The sequence below is a fragment of the Rhodamnia argentea genome, chromosome 2, assembly GCF_020921035.1.
Source record: "Rhodamnia argentea isolate NSW1041297 chromosome 2, ASM2092103v1, whole genome shotgun sequence".
Classification (NCBI taxonomy): Eukaryota; Viridiplantae; Streptophyta; class Magnoliopsida; order Myrtales; family Myrtaceae; genus Rhodamnia; species Rhodamnia argentea.
The window spans coordinates 17377625-17389236 of NC_063151.1; the positions used below are offsets into that span (position 1 = coordinate 17377625).

At 39.7% G+C, this 11612-nt stretch overlaps 1 protein-coding gene across 2 annotated transcripts; it reads left to right on the forward strand.

The window, feature by feature from the left end:
- The first annotated feature begins 7329 nt into the window (after positions 1-7329).
- On the forward strand, positions 7330-11612 carry LOC115727473 (ent-kaurene oxidase-like). 2 transcript variants are annotated; one of them, XM_048274478.1, is made up of 8 exons: positions 7330-7625; positions 7751-7911; positions 8935-9096; positions 9656-9796; positions 9884-10138; positions 10528-10689; positions 10853-11047; positions 11135-11612. In XM_048274478.1, exons 1-8 carry the CDS (start codon positions 7595-7597, stop codon positions 11450-11452), a joined length of 1425 nt encoding a protein of 474 aa, XP_048130435.1. In that variant the 5' UTR covers positions 7330-7594; the 3' UTR covers positions 11453-11612. The 2 variants fall into 2 exon arrangements, with proteins under 2 accessions (XP_048130435.1, XP_048130436.1); XM_048274479.1 differs by lacking the exon at positions 9884-10138.

Genomic DNA, 11612 nt, shown 5'->3' on the forward strand with positions numbered 1-11612 from the left:
GTTTGTGGTTCTCCTTTAAGCCTTGGTGGTGAACTTTGTTGATCCCGATCTTGTTCTTTGGCTGATGGCGCGTCCTTTACGCCTTGAACATGTCGTATTCTATATTGCATTTTAATATCCAACCTTCGATCCATCCCTACATACTCTGATCTTCTACACTTCCTTCTACAATCACCCAAAACACACTTGCCCTCCTTCACAACCGCATCAAATTGGTATCAAAGCTCTAGGTTGAGCTTGTTTTCAGTGATTTCCCTATGTTATCAATATCATTCTACAAATGGAGGATGAACATGTTCCAAGAGGCTTGACTTTGGAGCAAGCGCACAACAAAAGGCGAGACCGTACTATCGAAGCTCTTCAAAGACAAATGGAGCGTGTTCTCAATCTTCTGGAAATTCCGGCGAGATAAGAACAACGAACAAGGCGCCCTAATAATCAACCTCAGCGTGATGATTGAGGTTCTTACCAAATCACTATAAGCAAGACCCGATCATCAAGATGAGTTCCCTCCAGCAACATGAAATGACCATTGAAGAATGTATTAGGAAGTTTGAACAACTTATTGAGAAAAATCCCTAGACGGTTTTGAAATTGACAAAACAATCCAAGTACTCTTGTGTTTTGAGATAATGCCGTGATTTACTTGTTTTGCAGATTATCCTTCGGTGCGGAGATGCACGAGATTGAATCCGGCAAAAGGATTTGGCTCAGATGTTGTTTTTGAGAGTTTCAGACGCTGGTTCGAGCTCGGACGATGAGCGGGGATAACTCAGATGTTGGAATGACGCTCAAGCTCTAAGAGAAGTACTTCACAAGCGATGAATCGAATTTCAAGAGGAATACAAATTGAGCTTAATTGATGCATATCAACGGACGCCATCGAGCTGGATCATTCTTGAAGATTCTCGGTGACAGAGATCAATCAAGGATGCGGAACCAAGGAGACAAACAAAGACTTTCCAAATAGAAGAAACCATCTATGGAAACCCGGGATCATAATTGTATGGACGATTTGATCCAAGGCGGGAAGACTTTCCTTTGGCCATCCCCAACGGCTAAGAGATCTTCTTTTGGTAATCATCTCGACCAAAAGGGTAAATTTGGAGAGATCTCTTCTGGATACCTTGCAAATGCTAGATTGAAGGCAGAAAAGTACAAAAGACATATCGAAAACGAAGGGAAAATAGAGATCAACGTTAAGAGAGAAAAGTGTTCATAATTCTTAGATAGAGTGAACTCCATTTCCAACACACTTCTTGATCCATCCATTATAATTGTGAGGAGGTGTACACACGAGTGTTGAGTGCTAGATGTAAAGTCTTGCGTGTCAAGTAGATCACCGATCCGTAACCTCTGAGCAGCTTACTAGTGGAATCCAGCCGATTGGCTGTCAGCCGAAGAAGTGAACATAGGCTTAATCAAAGCTGAACCATTATAAACCCTCTGTGCGGTTTTCCTTATCTCTTACTTTGATCACTCTAGATATCTTGTGATAGCTAAACCGCACATGAACAACACGTATTGATTACATTACATATTCTGCATCAATTGAATTACTTGCTTGTTACGATACACTCTGTCTCCATCATCCGATATCTCTGTTTTCCGCTGTGTGATCTAAATTCTGCAATAAATTCTTAAAATCACACTCTATCACCTATCACCCCCCCTTTAGGTAAAATCACTAGCCACCAACACAACTCATTGTTAGATGCGATATCTCTGAATTACCCGAGCAAACCATCGCTCATTTCCTTGGTGGTTTGACTTGAGAGATCGCTAATTTGGTTGAACTTCAACCATATTGGTCTTTCGAAGATGTTTGCAAACCGGCCACGAAAGTGGAGAAACAATTGAAGTATGGCAAAGGTTTGTCAATCAAATCTTCGACAAGGGGTGCATCCTTCTTTAAGGGGGGTTCTTCTAGTAAGGTCGAGAGTTCATCAACAAAAGACAAAGGCAAGGAGAAAATCATGGAGTCTGTCACAAAAACTCCTAAAAGAACAGATGGTGGTAGTGGTCGAAGATGCTATTAAGTGTCAAGGTTATGGACACTTTCAATCTGAATGTCCAAATTGAAGAGTTATGACTCTTCTAGAAATCGAAAAGATTAACATAGGACCTTCTAGAAGCTGTGGAAGATGCCGACCAAATTCACACTAAATCTAAGGAGGAAAATGAAATCGTCGAGCAACCAAAAGAAGGAGAAGTAAGGAGTGCATTCTGATCCGGCTATGAAATGTGATATGAACTGTTAGTAGCAATTTTGATATTGGTGTTACGAATGACAAATGAACTGCTAAATTTCTCAATTACCTAAGCGTTCCATACGGTCTCGGATCTATGTCGGGCCTGTCTTGTAAGTAGTGAATCATCCCGAGATCCCAGCTGAATATGAGTCCTTTGTGCCATATCTACAATTGTGATATTATCTCCATCATTAAATTGACATATCTAATGTACATATGGAACAGAAGAAAGGAATAAATATCGTGCAACCGTGATATTATAACACCACAATAAATTAATATATAAAAGGGTATACATTATTCAGTATAGGTAATTTACATAACTAAAAAAAATCAGTATAGCTAATTTACATAATTCACACAAGTTTGCTAATCTATGATCTATTCCTAGGTCGATCCGTGTGCACAAGTACTCCTATTATGCCCCGATTTCCCACATATTGCGCAATGGATTTGAGAACTGCTGCTACTTGGCGTCCTCCAGTCCATCTCATTACGTATACGTGATGCACGGGGCCTTCCTTTCTTCCTAACGCGTATCGGGTCCGGCACTAATGGCAACGCGTTAGGTTCAGCACAGTACTCAACATGCCCCAACGAATAAAACATATACCGATAGCACCGAAGAGTTTTATCTAGCGTGTATCACTCATCTACGTACGCTTCATAATCAATTCCATATGCTTGACATGCTACAATTACGTGGGAATATGAAATTTTAATCTCTTGAAATTTTCCACATGTGCACGTTCGCAGTTCTAGGCGCACTATATGTTTCTGGCCCCCTAATCCTCTGGATCTATCACGTCCAGTTTTAACTTCAAAAATCCCTCCATCGTAGTCGAAACATGTAACTTCATGCCTATTTGTACGTTGAATGTTTTCCCCGAGCGTCTGACCCGCAAAATGTGTAAATATATGTTTTTAGTCCTTCTACATCTTGTACATTGTTCTTCTTGTGTCAAAATAGTGGACCAACCGATAGAATATCTTCTCCACCATAGCTTTTATTGGCAGACCACGATAACCCTTCAGCATGCCATTGACCGATTCAACTATATTTATTGTCATCGCTTCATATCTTCTCCCCTCATCATAAGCCTCCGTCCATTTGTCCCTTGGAATCGGGTCACACCATGCAGGTGTGCGTGCATCCATACCCCTAATTTCGTTTATGATGCGATTGAACTTTAGTTGTTGATTCGCATAAGCTGTACATTACAATAATAATTAGTACTTCGTTCTCAAATATTGTGAACATGTTTTTTCCTGAAATTTTAAAATTTCAAAATTTATCTACCGCTTCAATAAGGGTTTTGCTTTCGGCATTTTTGAATTATTTGTTGTAGTTGCTTACAAGATGACGAACGCAATATTTATGGTGGCCATGTGGAGGATGCCACCTTACTGTCTCCACTGCTCTTTCAATCCCCATATGTTTGTCTGATATTATACAAATATTGTCCATACTAGTGACATATCTTCGCAAGAGAGTCATAAATCAAGTTCGATTATCAATATCTTCCCGATCGACCACAGCAAATGCCAACAGGAATATATGGTTGTTGCTATCAAGTGAGGCTACTACAAAGAGTGTTCCTCGATGTTTCCTGTACAAATGAGTACCATCAACAAATATCACGGGCCGACAACTTGCGAAGCCTTCAATCGTCCGCTTGAAAGTTCAAAACATTCGGTTGAAAATGGTGCAACTTTGATCTAGGTTCATGTGATCATCGATCACAAAATGAGAACCTAGATTCCTTACCATCATTTCGTTCATGAACTTTCTCAACATACCGTACGACTCATCCCATCTTCTAAAAGCTTCGGTAATCGCCATTTGTTTAGCTGCCTAGGTTTTATGGTAAGTAGGTTTGAAGTGCAACTTATCTTGAATCTCCACCATCGGTGCCTTGATTCTAATATCCGGTTGGGCAGTGATCATTGCTTTTTTATTTATATAGCTGCATATGTATCTTTGATCAAGTTGCCGACGATCCCGTGACATTTGAGGATGACTACATATGTGTGGCCCATTGTACTTAACTATTTTCCAAAATAGGGTACCCGCTTTATTAGATGCGCGGAGCCTCCAATCACACGATCCATTCCGATTACCACACCTTATCACATATTGGGACTTATTTGTGACATCACTGCGAAAGTGATGATTTCTCATCAGAGAATACTCTTTCATAGCCACCGTAACGCGTCTCGTGATGGAAACAACATGCCAACATCAAATTCTTTTAATGGATCAAATAACATATGCCCCGGCTTGGCTCTTGTATCAACTTACATCATATCAAAGTTGATCTCTGAATATGGCAACGGATGTACCAACGGCAAGATGGGATTGCTACAATGGGTGTTGTAATAAGCCTCAATATTGTCACCTCCGACATCTTCCTCATCACTATCATCAGTATCCATCCATTCATCATCTTCTTCATCTCTATCATCTCCATCATTATCATCATTATGATAGGGGTTCACGTCTCGATCATGCACACCAACGTCATCTTCACCAATATTACAACCTTCCTCACCTGAATCATTTATCACTTGATGTTCAGCTACGGTTGCATAAAATTGTAAAAATCCTGTAGCACTAGTCCGAAGTGCAAATTGCTTGATTATCCTAACGGTACCATCATCATGCACATCCGTGATGTCGTATATGACACAATTCGATGTTAAAATCTATATATCGCCTTATGAATATACTGGCTGGGTGTTATATTCAACGTGCTCTCTATTGTAGCACGTAACTCATCAAATGTTGATATGTTTGCAAACTCAAACGTGGTAGATTGTCCGCCTTCATAATCATGTGCATATTCTTTTTGCACTAGCTACCTCCCAAGTATACAATCGCAAATAATGCGGATGATATTCTGATAAATAAAGAAATTACAAATTATTTCGCACATACAATTCAGTAAACATTGTCCCGAACACATTAACAAATTAACATTATAACAATTAAAATATCAAATGAAATAAATGTATGGTATAGCCCTAAGTGCTTTGATAATGTGTGATCAAAGTGCATGGGCAAATAGGAAAAATTTGGAAGCCAATTTGTCAAAAAGGGAAAAATCATCATTTTCAAAAGCACGAAAAGTCAAAATACCGAAATTAGGATTTGGCTAGTTGATTGTGGCAATTTACTATTTTTCTGGAATTTTCCAGAATTCTAGCGATTTTTTTGGGAGAGATTTTGCCAGAATGGCAAAATTGTTATTTTTTTTAAATCGGGAGCCAAATATCCACAATAGTCCATAGCCAGTTGATTGTGGCCATTACAGCAATGAATGTTTCGAATTTTCAATGAATTTTTTCAATTTTTTTCTTTTCTATGATTTTAATCATTTTTTTTTTTTTATTATTCGAATTTTGAAATTATTTTAAAAAACTATTTTTTGGACTGGGTCAAATTCGGCCTGCGATTCTCGGGCCATCTGATCACCTAGAAATGAATATGGACATAATTGCGAAAATGAGTCCAAAAAAAATTTAACGAGATTAGGTCGAATTTTGTTATTTTCCTTGTCTCTAAATACGCTATCGTGTTCTCCTTCTTGGCTTTCTATAGCGGCTTTAGCTGTTAATTTTTTTTTTTAAATAGAACCGCTAGAGAAAGCCACGAAGGAAAACACGATAGTATACTTGGAGATAGGGTAAATAAAAAAAATCGCCCTAATCTCGTTAATATTTTTTTAATCAAGTCAAATCCAACTCTGCACTTCTCGTATTATCTATTTGATAACCTTTTTTTTGTTATTTTCCTAAAAATTCATTTTAAACTCCTAAAACAATAAATATTTTCAAACAATATTTACATTCGCAAAAATTTAAAACAAATTACTAATAACCTATATGTAACATAGATGATTCAGATATAAATAACAATCACATAAATAAATCTATACTTACGAAACCGCAAAAAATAATGAAAACGAAATTTACCGCAAATTATCGAGAGAGCGTACGCATCGAATAAGAACCTCAAACTGTGAAGAAAAAGTACCGAATTAATTTAAATATTAACATAAAAACGTAGTACTAACAACATATAAATCATATAAACAAAAATTCATACTTAACTATAAAGAAAATCGTCTAAGGGAGAGCGTTTGAAGGACAGCAAGAGCGTTTGAAAGACAGAACAAATGATAGAACGTTCTGAGATGAAGGAAGAACATTTGAAAGAGAGAGAGACAAAGGGCGAGAAAGCGTTTGGAAAGAGAGAAATTTTTGGAATGAGAAAACGAGAGGGAGATGAAATTTTAAAGAAGGAAAGAGGGGGGTAGGCGCAAAAACGGCAGCATCTGCACTCCTGCGGCGCCTAACGCTGCAGTGCGCAAAATGCGGGGTGCCGGGGACCCCCACTCTCGCTCGGCAATTCAATTGCTGAGCGTGGGGACCCCCCCTTCCCCCGCATACCAAGCGAGGGTGGTGGGAGACCACCACCACCACCCCCGCCGGGAAACACAGGGAGGCCCCCCCACAAATAGGGAGAGGGGGTTAGGCCCCCCGAGCCTCCCACTAGGCAGCTGGGCTATCGAGTGAGACCAAAATCTGTAATTATTTATTTTTAAAAAGTAAATTTATAAATATATATATTTTAAAAAAAATTAAATTAGAAAAAAAAAAAAAAAAACCCTCCTTTTGCCTGGTTCTATCCTTCCCCAAAGGCAACAGAATCTGAACAAAGAGATGCCTCCGAAATCAGCGTGCTCTGTCTCGTCGGAATCTGAACAAAGAGATGCCTCCGAAAGCAACGTTTTCTGTCTCGTCCGAATACTCACAAGCGGTCGTCTTTCTCTACTTTTTAAGAAAACTGAAAAAGGGTTCTGACCGAAAAAAAAAAAAGGCCGGATTTTTATGGGATTTCCGAGAACCTTTTTTCTTTTTTCTTTTTTGAATTTCCGACAACCTTAACATCTGAAGAAAACGACTAGACCCGGATCGCTCGGATGGGTCACCATCTCCGGAATCGCATATCCCCTCGCCCTCGCTCAGCCGCGCTCACCCTTCGCTTCCACTTTGTCTTTGTTGCTCGTCTTGCATGCTTCAATGGTTCTGTGTTTTTTAATTGCCTCCGACCCATCTGTCCATGGAGCAGTTCCTGCTATATTAATTAGCCCCAAGCTGTCTTCCTGATATGCAAGAATCACCCACTCTTCACTTTGGAGTTTCGTCTGAACGGCTATGTCCATGCTCCAAGATTTGCAAGAACTGCCCTAGCCTTTTGCTACTACGGCCATTCCTACCAGCTTTCACTGTTATTGCTGTTCTCTTTCTTCTTGAGGGAATTCGGCTCTACCCAGAAGATGAATGGCCTTGCGCTTCCACCTTTACCGGGTAATCTTTGCTTCTGCTGAGCATGAAATTGGAAAAAAAAAAAAAAAAAGTGAGTGCCTTTTGTGTCTTGTCATGACAATTTTGTGTTTTCTGTTTGTTTATGGGGGCCCTTGAATTTGATGCAGAGGTTCCTGGGTTGCCCATCGTGGGGAATTTGCTTCAACTGAAGGAGAAGAAACCTCACATGACCTTCACAAAGTGGGCTGAAACATATGGCCCTGTTTATTCTATCAAAACTGGTGCTACTACCATGGTGGTCCTCAATAACAATGATGTTACCAAAGAGGTAATACTAATAATGGCTAGTGAAGGACCAAAAGGGGGCTGGTGAAAGCCATGCCACTCTGGTAGCTTGGTGTTTCGTGCGATTCTATAAGATATAGGACATAAGATATGATGTTGCCTACAAAATTTCTTTATCTTGCTCCTGGAGTTTGGTATCGGAGAAGTTTTCCTTATCTCGCCCTCAAAGCTAGCTTCTTTTAAGTCTGTCAACGGGCCGGTGACTGCTGTACCATGGTATATACAGACGACTCTTGTCATTTGGTCAAATAGACTTTCTTGCTTGGTGGGATCATCACAAGTCCCTGCATTTTTTACTAAAGCTCATATTACATAAACTACTTCCCTGTTTATAATGTGGCGTTGTTGTGCGGTCGAAGGGCAAAGAAGTTGAAAGGGATCGGAAAAATTAGTTACACTGTGACTTGACTCTCTGGAAACTACTTGTTTTTCCACGTGAGTTGCGAATTACCATAATGATGTTCCACGGCCCGAGACTTGTTTTGGCAAGAAAAAGAAAAAGATTGGCAGGGATGCCTAAATATTTCCAGTCAATATACTTGGAATTAGCTAACAAAAATGGAGCCATTTTGAGAAAACGAGAAAGGAAAAACTGAATTTAAAGAGATCCTATCTGTTTACAAATCTGTCTAATTTAATGTGCAGTGGAACTTTTGATACAACCTTTCGAAGGAGTCTCTTCCTTTCCAATAGAAATCTTTACATACTCTTTATCCCATTTCTTGACGTTTCGGGGTCTGGCGGACTGGTTTGTTAGTGATCTCTATGAATTGTGAACGTCTCCATCGAGTTGCAGACCCATGACTTTAGACTAGCAAGCAAGTTAAACAAAGAAATTGTAAAATCTTGGGGGTAGGATTAAGAAATTTTGTAAGAAGTTTCATGAAAGTACAGAATTCAGGAAAATTTGCACTGGGGACCTTGCTCGTAATAATTCTTGTGCTAGTTGGATGGTCTGGTCTGAACTGTTTGTGGAACGCTCAGGTATTCTCCTTTCTTCTTTCAGGCTATGGTTACTAGATACCCATCAATCTCTACGAGGCAGCTGTCAAATGCCCTGAAGATCCTAACAGCTGATAAATGTATGGTGGCCATGAGTGACTATGACGAATTCCACAAGATGGTGAAGCGATACATACTTGCAAGTGTCTTGGGCCCGAACGCTCAGGTAAGCTGCTTGAAGACCCTCTTTGGACATGTGCAAACTTTTGCATGCCTGTCAAGCTTCTATAATCTTGATTTATGTGCTATAATCAGGGAACATTTTCCAAATCATCCATAGTTATTGATGGTTTTATTTTCCGTAGGTTGAACATTTGTGAACAGTTATAGATTAAGAGTGAAGAAGACGTGTTCACAAAAATTGATAGGAGAATAGATATCTACCTGAAATAGTCAAGCTGTATTCTTGATACGCTAACTCATCATTGGTCCAGTACTAGATGTAGCCTTTCCCCCAGGCAAGATGCCTAATATTTATAACGCTCTGGTGGTTAAAGGTCGAGATACTATCGGTCAAGAAATCAATGTGACTTGTGAGGTACAGCAATTATGAGGAAATAATCGAGTTATAGCTGTAGCTGTGAGTGCTACATATGGTCTAATGAGAGGAATGGAAGTGATTGACACAGGAGCTCCTCTAAGTGTTCCAGTCAGCGGAGCCGCCGGGGGAGGGGGGGACTGGGGTGGAGGGAGACTTACTGCATTTTGTGCGCATCTATTTGCAGAAGCGTTTACGATCCAACCGAGACACCATGATGAAAAACCTTACTAGGCGATATCATGCGCTCATAGATGACCATCCTGTTGAAGCGGTCAATTTCAGGAAAGTCTTTGAGAGTGAACTCTTTGCGCTGGCACTCAAACAGGTAAGCTACCTGCCTTTTCTATCCTTTCTCAACAGTAACAAAAAAGGAAAAGAGTAAAATTGGGGTCAACTGGTAATTACATTTTAGGCTTTGGGACAAGATGTGAATTCCGTATATGTGGAGGAACTTGGGACAACATTGTCCAAAGAGGAAATGTTCAAGGTTTTGGTGTCAGACATGATGGCTGGTGCTATTGAGGTGGACTGGAGGGATTTCTTTCCTTACTTGAGATGGATTCCTAGGAAAAGCTTCGACAAGAAGATGGAACAAATGGCTTTCAACAGGAATGTGGTGGCGAAAGCCCTGCTCAAGGAGCAGAAACGGAGAATTGCTTCAGGGGAGGTAGTACTTGTTTGGAAGTTTTCTTGAGAATTTATTTTCAACACTTTTAGGGAAAAAAAAAAATACAGTTTTTCTGTCTGGCTTGACATTGAAGTATGCTCCAGAGTATGCAGCTCGGGTATAGCTCTAACTGAAAAAACCATGAAATTTTCAATATTTAAGGGTTTATCTTGCATTTTCTGGACGGCTTCAAAATAGATGGCTTTGAAATGGAAGTGTTTTCGTGGACGGCTTCAAAATAATTAGCCAGTACTAAATGCTGATCAGTGCTTTAAGCAGAAACGAGTTTTGAGCAGCCATTCCAAACAAGAACATTGTCCTTTCAGCTTCAACTTATTTTCTTGAATTAGTTGTAGCTTTCATACTAAGTAGATCAACTTCTGAAGCAGGAAGCAGACAGTTACATTGACTTCTTGATATCTGAAGCCAAGACTCTCTCCGAGGAGCAGATCACCATGTTGCTCTGGGAGGCGATCATCGAGACTTCTGATACCACTCTGGTCACAACAGAGTGGGCTATGTATGAACTTGCTAAGAATCCAAAATGCCAGGTATAGCTAATTAATTAACTTTTTACATATTTTCTATTATCACTTATTTTATTACTTGCTTCAAGTAATTGTTGTTAGACAAATAGATATATTACAATATACAAAAATTCCAGATTCCTCTCTTCTGCGTTATTATTCTCAACTATTGTAATTTCCTTTACAGGATCGACTTGTTGAGGAGATTCAAAAAGTTTGTGGTTCTGAAACACTTACTGAGGACCACTTGTCTCAGCTTCCGTACTTGAATGCCATATTCCATGAAACTCTGAGGAAACACAGTCCAGTTCCAATAGTTCCTCCACGCTATGCACATGAAGATACCCAATTAGGAGGGTACTTTGTCCCAGCTGGAAGCCAGGTAGATAAGTGCACATGGTTTTTTTATGTTAATTCGACCTCTCACATATTGGATTAGGAATTTGAAACTTGAATTATGTCGTTTTAGATTGCTATAAACATATATGGATGTAACATGGACAAAGAGATATATGACAAACCAGAAGAGTGGATGCCTGAGAGATTTCTTGATGACAAGTATGACCTGGTAGAGTTGTTCAAGACATCGGCCTTTGGAGGAGGGAAGAGGGTTTGTGCCGGAGCTCTTCAGGCCTTGTTAATATCTTGCACAGCCATTGGCAGATTAGTACAGGAGTTTGAATGGCGACTGAAGGATGGTGAGGAAGAAAACATCGATACGGTTGGACTGACGACTCATAAGCTTCATCCTATGCATGCAATGTTGAAGCCGAGAAGATTGGAATGAAGAAAAGCATAGCAGCGACTAAACTTTGGCATTTTTGTTGTGCCAATCAGTTTCATGTGTTTGGTTTGTTCGAACGATGTTTACTTGTGTTTGAAGTGACGACACATCCAAATTACTTTTGTACTCTTCAGAAAACTTTGGATTTTCAACCAAGTCAGAC